Source organism: Apteryx rowi, unplaced genomic scaffold (assembly GCF_003343035.1).
Source record: "Apteryx rowi isolate R43461 unplaced genomic scaffold, aptRow1 scaffold_730, whole genome shotgun sequence".
In the NCBI taxonomy this organism is placed as follows: domain Eukaryota; kingdom Metazoa; phylum Chordata; class Aves; order Apterygiformes; family Apterygidae; genus Apteryx; species Apteryx rowi.
Genome location: NW_020451017.1, coordinates 244916 through 267085, shown reverse-complemented (window position 1 = coordinate 267085; position 22170 = coordinate 244916). Strand labels below are relative to the sequence as shown.

The 22170-nt window shown below is 36.1% G+C and overlaps 1 protein-coding gene across 2 annotated transcripts in view; it reads right to left on the bottom strand.

Annotated features, from left to right (window-relative positions):
* The window catches only part of PTPN3 (protein tyrosine phosphatase, non-receptor type 3), a 113194-nt gene extending 93906 nt beyond the window's left edge, over window positions 1-19288 (bottom strand). For both annotated transcript variants that reach the window (XM_026087775.1, XM_026087776.1), the window contains exons 1-6: window positions 19151-19288; window positions 8696-8803; window positions 8563-8605; window positions 7442-7520; window positions 5976-6020; window positions 5038-5090 (exon numbers count right to left, since the gene is read on the bottom strand). In XM_026087775.1, the coding sequence (XP_025943560.1) occupies window positions 5038-5090; window positions 5976-6020; window positions 7442-7520; window positions 8563-8605; window positions 8696-8803; window positions 19151-19288 (466 nt within the window). The remainder of the gene's footprint in view (window positions 1-5037; window positions 5091-5975; window positions 6021-7441; window positions 7521-8562; window positions 8606-8695; window positions 8804-19150) is intronic.
* Window positions 19289-22170: the final 2882 nt, after the last annotated feature.

Sequence of the window (22170 nt, the reverse complement as noted above, 5' to 3'; positions counted from 1 at the left end):
CCAGTGACACGACGTGAGGCAACGGGCACAAACTGAAACACAGACACTTCCATCTGAACATGAGGAAACACTTTTTCACTGTGAGGGTGACAGAGCACTGGAAGAGGTTGCCCGGAGAGGTTGTGGAGTCTCCTTCTCTGGAGATATTCAAAACCCACCTGGATGCAATCCTGTGCAATATGCTCTAGGTGACCCTGCTTGAGCAGGGGGGTTGGACTAGATGATCTCCAGAGGTCCCTTCCAAACTCAGCGATTCTGTGATTCAAAGAAGGACCAACATCAAAATGCAGACACTTATTAAAAAGACACTAAACAGGAGCATTCAAGAGAGTAGAGTCCTCACAGGTGCACAGATTAAAGATACCATGTTGAAAGCTTAGCTATCAGAAAAAGACTCTAAAGGGACTGAAGAACTCGCAGTGGGCTACTAAGAGGAAGAAAATGCATTTCTAAAAGTAGTATCTGTATGCAAATTAGGACAAGAGTATGAACTCTCACCCGCCAAGTCACTCGGTAAGCAAGCATGACTTCCCTATCAGACTAGCAGAATTAACTATAATGTGAATAAACAGAAAGGGAACAAAACATGCTAGTTTTGTAAAAAGAAATAATGCTTCACACTCAAGCCCTTTAAAAGATTCGATCTAAAGATGACTGTGAAGAGCTGCTGAATACACTTATGGTAGTTGGTCACTTTGTGATAAGACAGAATGAAAAATTAGACATTAAAAAAGCTAAGTAATATTCATAGAAGAAGATGTTAACTACTCATACACCAATGGCTGTCTCCAAGACAGAGAAAAATGAGTAATAATCATTGTAAACTGTTTTATGAGAACATCAGCTCAAAACCCAGACACAGTAAAAAAAAGCAAACAACAAAATATGAAAAGGAAGGAAAAAACGAAAAATATGAATTCTACTGAATTGAATCAGATTCTACTGAATTTGAATCTACTGAATCTATTTGAATTCTATGCTATACCTTCATCTCAAATACAAAATGAACTTCAAAAACCATACAGTTACAATCAGAAAATATACTGAGAAAAGCAAAGCATAATCCAAAGTACAAGGACATTTCATCTCAAGAAAGTAAGGGGGGAAAGACAAGGAATAGGATAAAAGGATAACAGGATTAAAGACTTAGGGGAATAACTATCAGTACTCCCAAAACACCAAGAGATTTTGAAGAACTAACTGGTCTTATAACCATACTGATCTTCTGCTGACACCTGTCTTCCCTTAGCATTCACTACTTGCCACTATCATGTGTACAACATTGCACTATATGGACTTTGACCTCATGCAATTGTTTTTAGGGCTTCTTCCCCTTTTTAGTTATGTTACACGGAAGTACTCAAGAGGTTCATCCGCTTCAAAAATATGGAAGAACAGTGCCTAGTTTACTAGGCACTGCAAAAAGTCAGCCCCTTCGGCTAAAGCATTGGTTAATATGCCAATCTGCAATTCTCCACTCCAAAGATTAGTGTGTATTTTGCTTTACAGATTCAAAAAAAAAAAGTGCTTGAAGTAATGATTCTGCTGACTTCATGAACTGAGTTTCCTCCAAACATTACCGTCTACCTCCATCTCAGAGGTAGACGTCACCTCAGTCTTTTGGCATTCCCAAAATTCAAGCAAACTCTCCTACCCCTAGCTCCTGAGTAGCCTGCACACTAAGCTAAACTTCCCTTGACTCCTTACCCTCACCAGCCTTCCTTTTCTCAGAAGAAGTGAAAACTAAAACAGATTCGAACCCAAGAAACCAACCATTTCCTGAACAAATTCCTGGTCAAAAGTAGCAGTGTGCTAGAGAAACCTCCTGGTTCTCCAAGCATAGCTGAATGAGGAACAGTACCAAAGGAGATAAGGGAAAGAGCGCTGAGAAGAAAAAACCCTGTCATAATGAATCACTGAGCAACAGATGCTCAGGGAAAAGAAAGCTTAGAAGTACTTGTAACATTTCTTGCTGGCTTCATTGCTGTGCTTTACATTCAGGCCCCAACCTAGCAAAGCACTTACACATATGAGAATGTACTCCCACCAAATCCATGGGACTTCTCACATATGTATAGTTAGGTGCATTTACATACTGTCCCGAAATTGGGAACTTACTACAGGAAGTTAAGAAAACAAGTAGTGGTAAATCAGCTACATGACATTTTAATATAAATAAATAAAAAACAAAAGACACACTGCATAGGTCCATTATTTAATTTTAGACTGTGTACAACATTCATATTTTACAAGGGTAAAAAAACAAGGGGCACAATTTATCATTAGACTTTGTATTTTAATAAGGGTTTCACGCTTCAGTTTCGCTAATTTTTAAATTATTTGAAATACAACTTAGTCACTTTTTTTAAAAGAATTTCAAAATTTCACTGATCATAAAACATATCATTTCTGTCACAAAGACACATTTAGTGATGTTAAACTAACAACTTATTCTTAAAGCGTTTGAACTGTATTCACAATCAAGATTAGTGATGTGTTAGTTAATTGGACACAGTATTCATGCACACTTGTACTCCCCTGTAACTTAGTACCATTTGACAACACAAGGTATGTCACAGTCAAAGGCAGAGTAAAGTTTCAGAATTTTCTTTTAGAATTTTAGTATTAAACCCAAACATCTGTGCAAGGGGCAATACAAAGGAATAGCATTCTATTTGTATAACAGCCATCACCAACAAGTTTCAATTTGCAAAACTCCAAAAACCTAAGAGTCTGAAGGTTAACTACACAACTGCCACACGTAAAAACCACGCTTAAAAAACAAGAACAGAAATATTAAACATCAAACTCCATGCACTATGAAAGACCTCTTCCTCAGCCCTCCCCACCATGACAACTGTTCCATCTTTTGTGCAAGTAACCCAGTTCACAGACAACTATGATTTACTCCTCTTCATATGAGGGAACTTACAGGAGCCATCAGCCTGAAAACCACTAAGAAATGGCAGCAATAATAAGTAAAACTGATCCATGACAACTTCAGACAACTGCTTTTTAACAAGCAGATACTTCATACCTAAGAACTTAAAAAGTATAATTAGAAATTAAAATATTAAAAGAAAACCATTTGGAACAATTTATGTTGACAAGAATCCTAGCAAACATGAATCAATAGAGATCTACACACTTATCTTGGAGAGACTTTTTATGTCATCATCTTTTGGTAAATGGCAACAGCCTGGCAGCAAGACAAAAAACACTTTTAAAGAAGTATGTCTCTTTGAATGTTTCATTCTTTGCTGGTGTAGATACTAATAGAATAAATATGGGTATCATACAAACAGCAACAGAAAGGCCATCAGGTAACAAAAAGATTTTTTTTTTTTTTTAACTGGTAATAGCACTATGAACTGTTAGAAAAATGAGGCAAATAGCTGCATGAGAAACTCATGGGGATAGAGAAAGCTAAAAAACACAACAGCGCCCTTCCACAATCTTTACTGACCTTCCACATACCAAGCTCTATCATGCATTCTCTTTCAGTACAAATAACTGCATTAGTAGGTATCCAAAGAACTAAAAAGGAAACTCAAAACTGAAGGGGAAACAGGAATTAGTCTGGGATCTGGGGTATGCTGCCTGTGACATAAGTCATTTTGAAAATGACATTAAAGCCTAATGTTGGGATACAATATTTGTAGTCTTCAGTGGTGTACCTCTTCCTTTTCTTTAACACAATCATGTTAACAATCCTAATTGTTCCGAGTGTTTTGGCGTTCTAGCGCCTTGCTGTGTTCCAAACATACGGAAGTGGGCACACTACTTCCTTTGCAACAAAGTTTGGACTCTAGTCTACTATAGAAAACATATTCTGGTTCTTTAAATTTTCAAGTTTTTTTTTTTTATAAGCTTAAATTTGGTTAAAGTTCCATTTGATAAAAATGTGTGCAAAATATGATATACTTAAACATAAAAGTGAATGTTTCATAGCTACTTAGGGTTTTCATAGACCTCAACAATTTACCACTCTCACCACTTTCTCATTTGAAAAGCATGTTTTTAATTATTTAGTTTGGCCCTTATTTCAGGCAAAAATGCCCTCTTATAATCATTTCTGTGGACATTGCTAGCTCTTCCATAAAGAGCTGAGATAAATATACAACAGTCAAATGATTAGACAACTATTCTAGTAGTATTTCCCCCACCAATCATTTTTATGAATAAACTCAGCTGATCCCTCAAACTCTGTTTTGTTAACTGTTTTCTCTTTTGGGGGGTTGTTAACTGAGAATGATCTCCCTTCATCTGTTTTTTACCATCCTTCTAGGAAGCCTTTAAGGCATACAGTCAGGCTCCATTTTGTTTTTCCTACAGAAAATCTTTTTCCCTTAGAGCTTCTTTCTGCTAGTAGCAAGCAGATCAGAAAGGAGTAGGCTATTTTAAGTATAGTCATCTTAATGTATTGCACAGTGCCAGACAGTTTTTACATATCTAACAAAAGCAGCATCTCCTGAAAAAGTATTACACGAAAACATTTTAGTTTTTTAATCCTAATCATCAATGTACCTTCCCTCTAACTGTTTTCTAGATGATCTTGCCTTTATCTGGAATGGTTTCCTTCCTAGTTACTGTAATACACACTAAATTTCATTATTTTGTTTCCAATGATAATGAAAACATACCTTCTGGTCAGCAATATATTTTCTACAGGCACACAGACACACACAAATAAGGACACTATTATTCTTGTATCAATCAATATTTTTGCTATAGGACAGAATTAACAAGTACGCTTTTTCTATTTAGATTGTCCAGAGGCTGTATTCAACAACCTTCCCCCTGCCTTTTTTTTTTTTTTAAATTTAGATTTTTCCTTTTTTTTTTTTTGCAGGGGCATTTGGGTTTGTTTGGTTTTTTTTTTTTTTTTTTTTTTTTTTTACAAAGTATCATCAACCTTTTGAACATTCCACACAAATAGACAAGAAAAGAAACTTTCACTTATTTTTCAGTGAAGAACAGTGGAGAAAGTGGTTGGTCAAATACATTTGTTAACAAGAGAGATTGGTTACTACTTACATTGTACTGCATATGATGCCAGGACAACAGCAGAATTAAGAGGGCATGACAACCTGGAAAGGGGGGAAATATTTTTATTTAGACATAGACAGCATAAATGCAAGCGTTAGCAATCTTCCTGCAAATAGTAAAATTCACAAAGACCTGTGTTTATCTTCAAAATGTCTCTTTCTTGCAAAGTTTGGTTGTCATCACATAGTAGGATGATAAAAGCTAGTTGTGGTGTAAAAGCTCCATAACTGAATGGAAATAACTAGTCTGAAAAGGACGTGCTCATATCCTTGCTGGATGCTTATTCTGGAAAGCAAAAAGGAAAGGGATTTTTCTGGGGCTCTGGACGTGATTTTAATAGCTGCTGTCTGTTATATTTAAAACTAGACACAAACACTAAAGTCAGCCAAAATGCCAAGCACAAAGACAGTCCAGAAGTGACTCCACAGAAGAAGAAAACCAACACCTACCACGAAATTCTAAATGCAATTTATATTTGGCAGCAAGTACTTGGACCACCTTTTTCCCCCTTTTTTAATACACAAACACAGAGGAATCACAGGCAAAGGAGCCACTGAGTATATGCCCACCACAGGGGTAACGTAACCCAAAGACTACAAAAACCAACGGCATAAACTTGCAAAAGACAACGGGTCCCTCAGGTTTAGACGGTTGTATCTGGCACACCATTCCTTGCATAAAAATCTTTAAGGTTGACATCTTACCTGCAGAAAATAGCATCTGCTACAACTCATTCACAACAGATGCCTAAACTCTTCTTAACAAGTGAGCTAAGCGAGAATTTGTAACATTTCCTAACAACTTGGTTTGCTTTTAAAGCATTATTTCAAGAGGTAAATTTTTATAACAATAATAGACACCCTCAGAAAAAGCATTAAAAAAAAAAAGAGAGAGTATTAAGGAAAAAGTAAAGATTCTTCTATTACCTTCCTTCCAAAATATCAGTCTTCAGTTGCAAGAAGAATAAGTGCCTAGGAAATATATTTTGAAGAAAAAAAAAAAAGCAAAAAAAGCTGATTTTAACATTTAAAAGGCATGGCTTAAATGGTTATATGTAGTAATTTCATTCTATTATGAGGACAGATTTCCTCACAAACTATACAAGCAGGTGAATAAAGCTTTCTGGCATATACAAATATGTAATCACATACCAATTCTCTTTCACAACAGTTTTAGAGACCTTTTGCAGTCTGTACTACAAATCCAGGACCACAGTATCAACGTCAAATAATAAAAAAAAATTTTTCAGGTCCATGTGCTAGAAAACATACCTACAAAGTAACTCAGTCCCATAACTGATACTGCAGAACAAAAACCATTACAGTACTGGGCTCCCTTTCTCCCAGGGATATTAATCTTGAATGTAATTTAGCTATTTTTTTTTTTTTAACTGATAGTCCATCTTGGGACTATTTTTAATGACTCATTTCTCAAGCAGCAGATGCTGACAAAAGCTCTTGCAACAATTCTCCAGGAGCAGTTTGGTTTTGCTCACATTATAGCATTTGACAACTTTACTTGAGAGCGATACTGGAGCGGTGGGATGTTAAGAACCATGAAGAGTTGGTCTGTGAATAATTTTAGTTTAAAACTGCAGAACAACTTAGAACTGCATGATTAGCAAATGCAAAAACAACAACTGAGTTTTCTACAAGAAAATTATTTAACATGTTCTACTATTTACATTCTCAAGTCACTGAAATTATTAACTATTAACGTTTAGACATGTTACAAGAAATAACCAGATTCATGGGGGTTTGAATTATTTATAAATCACATACACTGAACAAAAATATTCTGCAACAAGTTAATTGAAGATTGAAGATTGCATCATAATTCCAAATCATGATTCTAATGTTACAAGTAATGGGCAACATAAAAAATGAGGACTTATCTGCTCTTCCTGAAACAGCCGCCCACCCACATACCCTGAAAATTAAATCTACTACAAATGTTCAGCATACTGATTTACTGTTGATACAGCACTCCTAAGGTAGACTAAGGACACACACACAGTCTTAATCATTGAACTTTCCTATTTTTAAATGATGGCATCTGCATAACTAAGGGGTTCAGGAAAGAAAAGAAAAAACACAATAGGCAGATGCTTTAACTGCTCAAGGGTTCAAAGAAAATAATTGAAGGTACAAACAAACAAACATCTTTGTATTAGCTTATATCCTGTCTCTGTTTTTAAAATGTAGACTGTGTATAGCAGAAACCATATCCATTCCAGACATCACAACAAACAGCTAATTCCGAACACCTTTAGTACAAAATGTTATAGAAAGCTATATTCAGAATAAAATATAGTTCCCCAGACTGGGGGGTGAGAGGGGCAGACTCTACATATTGTTAGTTTATGGAGGCAAAGATCAAACATAGAAGTTACCTGGTTTGTTCTTGCTGAAGTGTGTTGGGATCAGGTATAAAAAACCTTACGCGAAAACAAAAGGTGCAGGGAAAACCTCCTACAATGTTTTAGAAGAGCAAATCAATTTTCTCTTTAAAAAGGAAAGAATCAGATGTTTTTAATGCCTATATTTATAGAAAAATTACATGAACAACCACATAGAAATCTCATATGCTTTCCTCTTGAAACAGAAAGAAACCATGAGAAGTTTTTCCCAATCCCCCACACCAATTATGAGAACAAAATATTCTTAAATATTGTGTTGTTTTCATTTAAAGTACTTTGTATATGCTGTTTTATACAAAGGCACTATTTAATTATCATCTGTGCTCCCTGTAGCAATTAGAAGGGGAAAAAGAAGCAAATCTATTAAGTGCCTCAATCAGTACAATGCTTAATCCTACCTTATACACAAAAACTAACAGAAGTTCACCATATTAACTTCATATATTTTTATTTCAATTCACACACAATCTACAGCATATGGTAGAAATAAAGAGAGCCTTCAAATGTAATGAAAAAGGTTTACAGCAGAAATTGTGACTGTGTAACTCAGCCATACCAGGCTACGTTCCCTAGGCTGCTACCTGGGCAGTATCATAGCGGCTGGCTGGCCTGTCCTTAAGCTCTTCTTTTTCTTAGTAAGCATTCTGTGTTACCTGAAGCTGTTCACAGAAAAAAAGAAAATACCAAAACAATAGATGCACTTGAAAATATATATATATATTTTTAAAACAACACGAAAGTGGCTCCACTTTCCTTGATCAAAACCCCTCTTCCTTATCGTCTACAAAAGAATGAGTTTATTGGCACCATAAACTGGCTACTGCTTTCAGAACCATATTGTCCAACACTGTTCAGAAGCCAGATTTAGGTGCTACTACAGCATCAATGTTAGTGACCTACTAGATCTTATTAGCATTCAGGTAGCACTAAGAAATGCAGAAAGCTCTGATGAAAAGACTCAGTGATAAGACTTGCTCTCAAAGAAAATCTACCACCTGGACACCAACATTTAACAGCTGTATTTATTCTAATCACAAGAGCATAGAAAAGCCAGACTACACAGTTACAAGCAAGGTATTAAAAACAAGTCTTACCTTTTAACTGTTTTCTAATAGGTTTGTTTGGTTCAAGCCATCGCTGTGAAATGAAAAACTATTAGATGGATTAAAAATATTTATACACAAATACTATTTTTATATATACATATTTATTATCTATAATACTTACAGGAGAATCTACTGATGTTTCATGTTGCTGTAAACCAAAATATTCCTTCTCTGACACACCCAACTGGTTATAGGCCATATCCAACAAAATCTGACCAGTGTCTTGCTTCTGAAAACAAGAAAACTTTAGAAGTGAAACTCTGTAGCATGTAAGAGATTTTAAAATACAATTAATTGAAATTTGTCATAAAATTTAATTAATGAATAAAAACAACTGCTAATTCAGAGTTTCTCAGCAATCTAGGAACCTTATTCTGATAAAAGCTTTTTTTTTTAAAAAAAAAAGTATCCATTTCCAAAAAATGCACAAGTCTCGTAATATGAATTAACATGAACTTAAGTCCAGGAGATGGGTGCAGCAATTTTAAGCAGGCTTCCTCTCCCATGCTCAGTTTTTCAGAGTACTGCCACTCGCTGGAGCTGTACCCTGCAGCTGTACACATGAGGCCGCTGTGGCCCCTGCTGTCAAATCAGCTATGTGCCTTTCCCCAGAAGCTCTCACAAGGAAAAGTCTGCACATATCAGCGGGTGGGGGGAACTGTATTCTAGCCATAAGATACTGTACTTCATCCTAAATTCCCACCTACGCATCAGTCTCCATATATTCAGCTACCATTAAGCTATCCCATTTTTTGCCTTGATCCAGCACTCTGCTAGCTTATTTTGGAGTACTGAATACTACCTAACACTTTCTACAGCTGGAGCAGAACCCCTAGCAGTGCTCAGTATTTCTAGACCAGACTCCAGATGAAAGGTAAGATAACAGCCATGCAATTATTGGATTCCTATGAAAAGCTGTGCCTAATTCTCTGGAGCAGTCACATAAGAAAACAGTGTAGGCAACATTTAGCCATCATGCATGAGACTACTCTTTCACTTCTGACAGCCTTATATTTTCTTTAAATTTCTACAAGAAATAAGTTTCTATAAAAATTTCTATCACAAATAGTGAGCTCTCACAATAAACACAAGTAAGCCCAAGTCCCTAAGTCTGTGCTGCACTCCCTTTTGCCCAGATGCACATTCCTACCCTCCTCCTTCCTATCAGGACTACCACTGCTCAGGACACGCAAATCACCATGCTGATCAATCCCAAAACTTTTCTGAAGTAGCACATATTTAAACCCAGCTTAAACATTGTGAAATCTTGGCCACAACTGGTAAGAACCCATATGAACAAGCATTCCTCGCTGCACACAGCCAGGATGCTGTGCATCTCCAAAGCAGTTCCATCCAGTGTAGCCAGTGAGGTAGCATCTTCCATAAAAGTTGTGAGATTTGCTACCAGAGACTATCAATGTATGTGCACAAGAGGGCCCAATGAAAGTTGCAGATGCCACCTTAGCTCTCTGAAATAATAGGCATTTCCTGACTTATGAGCATTCTATGCATCTTTAGCATTGCCTTACTATACATACCATTTCACCAGGTTGTTTGGGTTTCTTTTTTTAAGCAGAAGGCTAAAAGCTTCTATCAAGTGACACTCGCACAACTCAGAAATATGACTTCACTTCTGTGATGCATAATTCTGACACTTGAGCTACATGAGGAATTCATAGTGATATTGTGACCAAAAGCAGTAATTGCAGCAAATGAGACATACACTTTACTAGAAGAAAGCAGACAAGAGGTTCAGGAGTCTTTGGTTTCATTACAAATGGTGTAGGAGAAGACTACAGTGGGAAGATTCCTCTGATAATTACCTCTGTAAATTGGAGCCCTTCTACCTTTTTCCCTTCAATCTCCTCTCTTCTCAACAGCATTATCTCCCCACTCCCACCTCATTTCTAACTTTCCTGGTTCTTCAACCCAATCCCAACACTTTCACCTTATCCTCTGTCTTCTCACAATTTCATTCCCCCCCTCCACTGCATGTGAATTCCTACCCCTTTTACTGCTTTCCCAGTAAAAACAATTAAGCTCCCCGTTCCAATTTCCTTGCTCAGCAGTTGCAGTTCTATCTCTTTGTAATGTTCCCATATGTCTCCAAATCCTAAATCTAGCTGCTCAACAAGTACTAGCTTCCTCTACCCACATATATACAATTTCATTCTCCTCCTCCTCCCTCCACATTTCCTGTCGCAAGCAACTGCCAATACTACTTTTCTGTGGCTCCACTTCTTGCTCTCTGGTATCAAAAGCAGGAAGTTTCCTCTTTCACAGTGCCTAGAGATAAGCACCCACTCCAGAAACCTAAACCAAGCACAACAGTTATTTTTAACCATTAAAATCTTTTTCAATTGTTAAAATTCCTTAAGTTGAAGGAAGCCCCCCCCCCCCCAAAAAAAAAATATTTACTCAGGTTGAGAAGCTTATATAAAGACAGGGACTGCATTTCCTTTCCACAAGCACATTGTCAAACATTACCTCCCAGCACAAACTATGGGAGTTTCAGGTTAAACATACAGTTGCATTCCCTCCCCATCAGCAGACAGACTTTTAAAGAAAATAAAATGTGTCTTTAAGAAACAGTTGAATTATTTTTCAGCCTATACACCTACAAATAAAGTTACCATTACAGCTCACATTGCTTCATCTTCCATCTATTTCGCACATAAACAAGTTTTCAGACCTAGGTGTAAAGCAGGGCAGTATAAGCATGTCATACCATTGCTTTTGTGTTTTGGCATAAATTCCAATAGACAGTCCAAAGCCACAAAGTACTTTGAAATACTGTAGTGTATCAGGTGCTTTATAACACAAAGTATTTTTACTCCCCTCCTAGGTAGGAAGAGGACTGAACAACAAGATGAACGCAGCTCAGCTAAACTGGGCATTAGACTCAAGTTCTCCTTAACCTGATGAATCATTACAGCAAATAGCTGTTAAGATATTCTTCTACAACAAATTTAAAAATTATTTACTTTCTGCACTAGACTGTTCAGTTTCAATGACGCATGCTCTTGAGATAATTGATCTTAAGAGCTGTAAAGTTTTTTCTACTAAAAAGAAACATTTCCAAGAGATTTATTTGTTCCCACTCTGAAAGGAAGTTCCCATCTCATTTTCCTAACATCCACCAATACTTACTCTGAAGAGTTAAAAGCTCTTGACACACCCCATTCAGCTCCATTTAAGTCTGTCTTGAAATGTACTTCACCTGAAGCTGCATAGGCCAAAATTAACACTCAATAGCAGAAGAGTGTCACAAATAACACCTATTACATTCTCCCTGTGCCACAATAATTTCCTGCTATATTTACAGAATTCAGATTAACCAAGCTCAAAATCTTATAGCTTACTAGAAATTAAGAGGAAGAAACCTTTTATTATTTTTAGTTTTGTCTAGAAGCTGGGATGATCAAGACCCACTCTCATAAGGGCTCTACAAATCTAATATAAACGAAGACTGTTAGTTCTTCAGAGTGGAATGGTAAATACTCAAATAATACTCCTCAGTTTGTTAACATCTACAAAGTAAATGCTATAAAGTAGCATTTTAAAGAGGACATCACAACACAGCACATCTTCCTGTCCTTCTCCTCTACAAAATCTTTATCCCCACTTTCTGGCAGTGGTAATTCACAATTAAGCACCTCTTAAGCTTTTACAAATTGAGTCTCTCTTCAGACACAATACCTATTGGTCCTCATGTGTTGTTTGAGCTTATACTTTCTTCATTTAGACCTCTAACAGTCATCCACCACTAAACGGCCTGGATTTTTTGGTCCCAACATGCCCATGAGCTTGAAAAAAAAGTGTTAAACTTTCTTCTAATTTCCACTCTAATTTTACACACAGCTAGTTTACTTGCTCTTCTGCTAACAAAGTCCTCCTCTCTTGCTAGTATTTACTTACTCACCCAATGCTTTTATTCAGAACGTGATATTTTGTCCTGCTAGAACAAACAAAGCAACCTCTTCTTTCCTCAGGTACAGATTTTTGCATAGCATCCTACTTTTTCTTTCCATGCCTGCCTGAGCCGGGATTTATCCTTTCGTCTGCTAGCAGCCAGGAACAGTACATAGCATGCAAACGAGGGTGGCCCCAATGCCAAGAGTAAGACTATTAATATTTCCGCAATGTTGGCTGAAGATTCCTGCCTCAGTCTGTCTGCAGTCTACCAGGGTTCTCCTCCTCTATTGCTTCCAGCTGAAAAGTTCTGAGCTTAAAAACATAATGTTACCTAGTCTCACAAAAACAATTATTTTACACCACTGACTTCCTTCCACTGTAATAATTCCTTGTTCAAGGTATATATCATACCTTGATATCTGACTATATCATATCTTGATATCTTTTTATCATTATTAATGCCTCAAAACCTTGCATCTTTGATTTACTGAAAAGATTAAAGAGCTACAGGTTAATGAAATTTGCCAGTCCCAAGAACTCTCCTAGAAACCACCTTACACAGTTTAACACCTCTCCTTTTCAGCAGAAACAGTCACCTTTTGAGCCAACTCCTTGCCCATCCTGTAAATCTTCTAGACACAATGCCCTCTCCAGTTCAGTATTTTCCTATATAAGTCCACACAAAATACTTATCTGTGCCCACAGTTTTGATCCATTGCATTTTCTTTGCATCAAAAATTTTGTTTAAAAATGATCATTCTAGATATAACTTTGGAAAAATCTCCCTCCAGTAAATCTTTCCTTCACCATCATCTGTTCTGAAGTCCCTGTGAAGGGATCAGACAAGCAAGCCTGTAATAGATCAGATCACTTTCTCACTGTCACAAAGGCATCATCAAGGTTCATGGTGTCTTTATTGTTTTCCAGTCATACAGTATACTGATCTGTCTCAATATAAAACTAAATATTTGTTGCCAGCCTGAAACTTCATACACCAATTCTTTCAACATACAGAGACACAGATTAGCACCAACACCTCCTAAATTAATAAAAAATATGCAGCAGAAAAAACTCCTAGTGGTGAAGATTCTGCAATTTCATATTATTGCATTTTAATATGAGCAGTTTGGAATTATAATTTACATCCACAATCACAACAAACATTTAAGACGGACATATCACTCCTCATTATTTTAAACATAACACCAACAGTCACTATAGGTATTAACTGAAATAATCATGTTCCTTCTCAAAGAAATAAAACTCTAATCAAGATTTTTCTCCTTTAGCATACCTAAATACTGAAAATCATTAAAAATAACAACTATATTCTTAAAAAAAAATAGTTATAGGATGGATTCTCAAAATTCCCAAACTTATTTGTAAGAAAGATTTTTCTGCTGGATACATTCAATTCCAGGAAGACTGTACAGTCACTTATAGGAAGTGTTAGACCTCTGTAAGTCATGTTTTATAGAGCTTACCATTAATATTTCTTCATTAGAACACAAGAAGGTGTATTAATGCATTCATTTGACTTTACTTTGTTGTGTGAGAGATACGTACATACACACATCTCAAACTATAATCTTTATGTTCTCACAAATGTATATTTGAACAGACTAATGATAAATGCGTCTGATCTCATAACTAAAAATCTAGAATGGTGGGGGAAGGAAAAACATTCCTTACCACTTGGATTTCAGGTGAAACTATTTTTCTGGTTATTACTGCCTAATAATTTTACTTCTAGAAGGATAGCCAATTTTTAAAAGTCAAATAGTTTAAAAGCAAAGTCACAGGTACTAAGACCTAAGTGTCCACTGTGCCTCAAAAAGATAATGCAATAGAGAAATTATTTGACACTGTAAATGTTATYCTTTCCCAAAAGTCAAGCTTCTGGAAATCGAGAGGCATACTTCCCAAATGGTCATTCCTGGTAAACAATTCAAAGTACAGCAAGAATGGAAAATTCCTGCATTTTTACACCAAAGGTTGCAAGTAAGTTTGTATTATTGCTCAATAAACATGTATTATTTAAAAGCACCCAGACATGGTATCTGAGCACATTCTATATGTATCAGAATGACAAATAACATTTTTCACATCTGGAAAGCTTATGCACCATACACAGCCTTAGAATGGGACAGAGGTAGCTTCAAAGACAGAACTGAATTAACCTGATTGGAAAGTTTAAACCCTTGAAGTTTATTGGAAGGCTTCAGGAAAACCTGAACATAATTAAAAAAAAATAAAACATTTAATACCATGTGCAGTCAAGCTTTTGTCTCACATGCATTTTTGAAAGAAAAATGTTTTCTAATCTTGCCTTACATGCACCTTTTATTCTTTGGACAGACTTTGGACACATTCCATCTAAATACTGAAACACATAAAGGAGCAAAGAGAATAAGGTCTTGTAGCCATTTCAGCCTTGTAAAGTTAACAAGCATTTCTATTTGAACTATAAGCAAAGCAGCAGAACATGTCTGTCTTTACTCCCATATGAACTTTCTTGATAATATGATGACCTAAGAACAAGAGATACCGGAAGTTATACTAAGTCTTTGTGATACCATCAATATAAAGTTCAGATTCAGCAAACTGCAATATGAACATCTTTAAATAATAAATTTAAAAAAAAAATCCTATCACATCATTACTGTGCCAAAGTCAAAATCCAGGTGAAAAATGACATTGTTTTCTTGAAACTGAATCTCTACTTTCAAGTCAAGTTGCTGACATTATTCAGTAAAAGTGCTTAGTAAGAACATAAGCTAGCAGGCATCAAATTAAGTAGCTATCTTCAGATTTCTCAGGAATTATAAATTAAGTACCTCAGGTTATTTCCTTAAGCAAAAACCACCTTCCTCCTTCATCTGTCCAATTTTAGGATGTTTTGTCTTCATTTAGATTGTTACGGATAAAACCACTAGGAAAGAAAGCATCTAACAGAATGATAGAGATGTATAGCTGTCATCCTGAAAGTTTAAGGCCGCACAGTTTGCTAACAAAGTTTGACTAAATTCAACTGTGGGCTCTAAAAAGATCCAGTTGCTACAGATTGAGAAGAAATGAACTTAAATCATTCCAATCTGAATTCTCCCTCTTCACTAAAAGGTCCAGCATTTGGTGATATCCTGAATGTTGTACCATCATTTTAAAGATGTCACTTATTACTAGTTCAAAATTACAAAATACATAAATTCTTACTTTCAATGTTGCTACGTTGTAGATTTAGACTATTTAAAATATCACCTTCATATTAAATTCACGTCAAATTCATTAGTCTTGAGCATCTGTGCAATGCCAATAAGATGTTATAAATGATATCTTAGAAGTGTCTATTTCCTTAAACTCAAAGCTAATTTCTCTTGAGTTTTCCTTATCCTTAACAACATTTTTGATGTTTATTTTTCTCTATACTCACCCTATGTCTTTGAAAGAAAGAAATCCTCCTGCAGTTAAGAATTCAATGTTCAGATATCTCCTACACAATGAAACAATTCTCAGTGTTTTTCAGTGTGTTACCATTAGAATGGGAAGAGTCTTTGACCAAGTTTTCAGTATTCCGCCTCTCTCCATTCACTTTCCACTTATTTGTAGTGGAAAAGTATAATCCTGCCTATGTATGTAAAGCATACTTATACATTCAAGCATTTTAGCCTAACATTAGTTCAAAGTGCAGTCCAATTCATATCATACACAGCAACTCAGATCTTTCATAAATCACAATCAGGTACCACTAATCTGCAAACACAGAACCCTGAAAAATTCCCGATCTTTATTTTCCACTAATACATTGAAGCTCTTTTAAATTGAAAACGCTACACAGAGCCTTAAAATAACTGATCTGTTCAGTTCCAATTCTCCAAATTCAGACTGAAAACTTTTGTACATATTCATATGTACATAACGATAAAACATAACCGTAAAACACTTGTATACAAGACAGTTTTCTTATTTGTGTCTTTGCCTAGTCATTTCAAAAAACACCTCTATTTTAATAATTTATCAATTCATTACTAAACATGTTAGTTTTTAGAAAAACACTTTCTCTGAAGTGACACAGAGGAACTTGTCTTGAGGGGAAAGCCTGCTCAGAGTAAAACTTGCTTTCCTCCAATCCATGTCTAGCTGATTCCTACACTGACCACAGATCCTCACAGATCAGAACACAGAATGGTGCTGGCTGTCAAAATAATAAAATAAAAAATAAAAACAAACAAACACACACCATAAAACCCTATACAAACATTCAGGCCCAAACTTCATTAAGCTGAATTCTTCTGTTGACATAAGCAGAACTTTTGCATGCAAATTTTCAGCTGCTGGCTTCAAATCTCTTTCACAACTAGAAACTTTGACACAATGAGGTGGCAGTGGTAAAGCTTGTTCCCACGCAGAAATCAAGGTTAGATAATCAGGAAGGGCAGTCCTGACAGAAGAGGGCAGGCTCCCTTCAGCTCAGTCTATGACACACATCTTCCAGAAACCTCTTCCTTGCATTACCCTCTAACATCATGGGACTGCCACACTCATCTCTTCTTTTCAGTTGGACAGTCAATGCATCCCATATGACATTTAAGGAAGGACAGCATTAGTTCCAGTTCCGGAGGCCCTTTCGATCCCTGGCTCAAGGGGGTAATCAGCAGGGATGCCCTGCAAAGACACTGAACGCAGTGAGAATCAGCAGGCTCCACAAATTCGTAATGGTGCTAGTTTACTATATAGCTCTCACTGCTTAAAAGATGAAATGGGCCTGACACAAGGAGCACAAAATTTAAGTTGTGCAGTGCTGGATTTCAGGCCCAGTGCTGAGCTAAAAGCTGTGTCAACACTTGACTTTGCTTACAAGGAAGAATATACTATTTYGAATGGATTTTAGACAGTTTTAATTCCTCATCTTTCAAAGATTGAGGGGAGGGGGGTAGTTATGATAGATTTATTCAATACGGGCAGATAAGGCAATCCTGTAGGGCATATTGGAGATGAATGACAGAAATTTTGTAGTAAGGTGCTGCTCTTTCTCCTATATACTTACCCTCCTGGTACTCCCCCCACCCAGCCCAGATTTTAGCTACTTCATAATCACAAGATCCTTTAAATGTCCTTAAAGCACTGGGAAACAAGGAAGAAAGCATTTGAATTAAGATGAGATGAAGAACAAAATATTTATAAAAAACAGCACCTTAGAACAAGAAGCAGTTCAGATCACATAGTTGCAGCAGCATAGCTATGTCCCTCAAATGCTCTTTCATACTAATATACAGGTTGAAATGAACAACTTATGAACTTATATTAGCAGACTCATAGGTTTATGATGGCACTAATAACTAACGACTAGTTTTAAGTGTGCCTAAAAGCAGGAAAATATCCCTTTAATCTCTACCACATTGGGTTTCAAAAATAGACACGTAATTCTGTATTATTTACTGCTTTGATACAACATGAAATTACTTTGGTAAACAGCATCTTCATTTCCATTCAATATTTTTAAATGCACATAAACACACACTCTAAAATATTACACTGTAATTCTATATATATTAGAATGAAAATAATTAGGGAACAATCATACATTTGCCTAGCAAACAAAATTTCTCTCAACCCATATCCAACAGAAAGTTCAGAAATAAAATCAGTCAGCAATGGAGAACTGTGATAATACTTAGGCAAAACAAAGTTCTCAGGTGAAGCTTTGAATCTCCTACTGGAAAGTATTCTGTAATCTAGAAGTGGACACAGGTGTGTTCTCAGCTTTTCTTCAGATACCCAACATGACTTCCTCAGAAAAACTCTCTTAATTCTCAAAAGAGGTAAACTGTATAAAGGAAGTATCATATACACAAATTCACACTATTATACTTAAATTCATTCAGTTTTCCTGCAGTCAGATAATTATACTGAAAACCAACTGAGAAGATATTTACTTTCTTTTCAACTTAAAAAAAAGAAAAACCKAACACTTTTAATCAGAACTGAAGATTAAGAAACAAGCTACTTAGACTCAAATACACTATTCTGTCAGTATAACCGCATTACACCAGGGGTTCTACCATTACAGGGTATTCCAGTTTAAAAAACAAACAAAAAAAAGTACAAACCAGTGCAAATTTTCCAAATTCCTCTACATTTAAATATAAAAGACTGATCAGCAGACCCATCCCTTTTAAGTCATGGTGTCTTCATTATTTGCAGCATCTTTGTATTTGAGAAAGTACATATTGACATCCCTACAGTAATTTACAAGGCCTGCTCCTTTTTAGCATTACCAGTCCTTTGATGAGAGAAAAGAAGGGGTACATCCAAATTTCAAAGTCCTCTTTAAATATAAATTGCTTATTCATAGCTCATAATGATCATCAGATCTGACCTCTGTCTGGTTCCCACACTCCCCAGGAGACCCTTCTCCAGCCACAATCTGCATGGCATGACTTTATGTCATCTCAGTCAGTTAACATTAGAGAAAATTTAAATATCACTTAACAAACTCACTTCATAACCAATAATTCTGCAATTTATAATGACAAAGCTGCATCTTCAATATCTTATGGGAAACCCATGCCTCAGGGTCCCACATACCATCTTCAGCTTTCAAACAAATTTTTATGTTCAAAAAAAAGGGGGAAAAGAAAAAAAAGGGGGTTTCAGAACTTACATTGACTTTGAAGCTTTGTACTGAGCCATCCAAAAAGTGGACATTACAGATTATCTCTGATCGAGTTTTCTCTTTTGGTAGTTCTGACGCTCGTATATTATTTATCCTCCCACCTAAGGCTCGTAAGCGGGAGTTCATAACTATTGCTGAATAACCTATAAAACAAAAATCACATTTAATAGAAATTGTTATAATTCATTAAAGATTCATCAATACTTTTCAGAGAAACCCACACCAACATGAAGACCTCATTACACCCAAATACGTAGAGTAATAAAAAACACTTCTATAAAAGAATAAACTGTAAAATTAACAAGTTGCAAACCAGAGAGTACATGCCTATAGAGGGGCTTTCATGATCTAAATGTAGCCAGCTTAATGCAATCAACTAAACCACTTCAACTTATGTTTAGGTTGGGCACGTGCCTTTGCCTTAATTTAAATCAGAAAAGAACCCAAACACCCATTATACAGTAGAAAGCCAGGGCTAGGAAAAGCTTTTTTGATCTGTAACTAATAAGTCCATCACACCTTTATAGTATTCCTATAATTCATATTTCTATATTCACCACACAATTTTCACAACAGTGAAGCTTTTTCTTTTTAAACCACTAAACAGACAAACAGTTTTGCCTTAATGCAGATTACTTTCTGCTAAGTAGCATTTTCATTAAAAAGCGTATCACTATTTCACAACCTACAATACATAAAACATGAATTTCCTTTTCTGTGGGATGTTCTTCTTCAGGTATAAGTTTCTGGTTTCATGAATTTTTTTGAAAAAAATCTCCGGGGCACTAAGACTCTGAAATCCATACTTTTCACAAATGTAAAAGAAAAATATTACTCCTTAAAGGAAGAGATGAATTAAACAGTCAAGCCTGCAAACATTTCCATGAAGAAAGAATCAAGCCTCTCTTCACTAGATCAGTTTACCAATTAACATCACAATATACAAAGGCAGTTGGCAAGCGAAGCAGAGGATAGTTTTCCACGTTAATTACCAAATCATACTTCACTTATTAAAGGCTAGCTACAATGACACTTACATAGTATGAATCCTCACTCAGCAGCTGGCCACGTTAGACAGGACCAATGTCAGAGGGAGATTTCAAAATAGTCCTATTTCTCTATCTGCCTCAAAATGAAGGCTTGCTTTTCTTTGTTAGCAGCTGAAGAAACCAAATATTTTAAAATAAAACTACTTGCATTCAAATTCTGAATTATCAAATCTACTCAAGCATCACTATAAAAAAGCAAAACTTGAAATGCACAAAAAGCCATGAGAGAGAAAATTCCATGAAGTACAAACGGGAACATAGCAGTGCAATGATCCATTTTCACACAACTTATAATCTTTACTTAGAACCAGCTAAAACAGCTCCCTTCTCACAGGAAAGAGAATTGGAAACTCAGAAGTCAGACACCCAAAAGTATTCAACAGGGACTCTCATGTATTTGTTCGGTCAAACAATTCATAGTTTGCTATTGTATTTTTTCTAAAATCAAAACTGTATATAAATTGCCTAGACTCATTTATTTAGCCAGCACATTGCTTTTTTCTCTTAGGAGATCATCAGTGTTTTCCTGTACATGAAGCCTTCATTCCAGCAATCTCTAATTTTCCAGCAGCTAGGTTTTAAACTGTATATTTATTCGGCATTGTGTTTGTCTTCTCCCAAAAGCCAGGTGAAAACATGAATTACTCCAAGTAATTTTTTCTCCCCTTTTCCACCCTCAGAGATCAAAAAGAACTTTTCACTTGCAGAAATAGACATCTACCCATTAGTCCACTGACAGGTAGAAGTAGAAAATTATTATTCACTGTGGGCAGTCATTAGATGAGAAAGAAACATTTTGCTAGGCGGATTCAAAGCTTTGCCAGCTAGCAGTGGACAGTCTGCCATACTCTGACTTCAGTCTGCATTATGAAGGGTACCATGCTCTAAAGCTTACAGGCTCATCCACACTCAGGAAAGGTCGGGAATATGAACAAAAGGGTTAAATAGAGATTTCCTATCTGCTGTCCCCAACACTTTTCTTAAAAGAAAAAAAAAAAAAAAGTATGATGGAAGTTAAGTATAGTTTACTCCTCTTCCATGTTAACTGGGCTTCAGTAGAGAGCAATGACCACAAGAGTCTCAGCTCCTGTCTGTTGGGAGAAAGCAGAAGACCCTCTCTCAGCCCCTGTGTCACCGAAATCAGGAGAAAGGCCTCTTGTCTGAGGCCTTTGGTAACACCTGCACTCCTAGGACAGAGCACACAGGACAAGCCATGCCTGCAGAACCGGCAACAATTTTGCCCTCTAACCCTAACCAGTCTCAAACAGAGTATTATTTACTGGTATTTCTCAAGGACTACAATATGGCTAAATCTTGTTTATCACTTGTTTAAGCTTTCAATATAGGAGCCAATAAAACAGCTTTTATTAATAGCATTATTAGACAAAATTGGCCAAATAAAAAATAATATATTATTTTTCTTATGTTGCCATATATACATGCTTGCTACCAAGGAAGACAAGATCATTTCATAACTGAAAAAAATAACCCTTTATAAACAACTACTGATTTTTAAGTGACTGTACATAGCAGCACAAGTAATTCCAGGCTCATTTGATAACGAAGTCCTTCTCTATGGAAAGTCTAACAGATCATCTGGATAGCCTATCCCATATTTGGAGGTAGATTTAGTACAGCTAGATTTCATTTTCAGATTATGATCCCCTATGATTTTTGCAGATTACAGCCCTACATTTCTTCCTTACATATGTATCAAGTTCTATACAAATTTCATCTACTACCCCCACTAAATTGTAATACACTTTCTAAATCCAAGCCCTGATTTCTGTTGAATACTGCCAACTGGACACAAGAAAAAACAGGAATCTCAGTTCTGACACTATCTGCGACAAGAATACAATTTCATTCCTAAGGTTTTCACGAACTAACTAGAATTTTTAATGCTATTAAAGAGAACACATGTTGTTACTACTGCACTTTCACGTCTCTCCTCCAAGT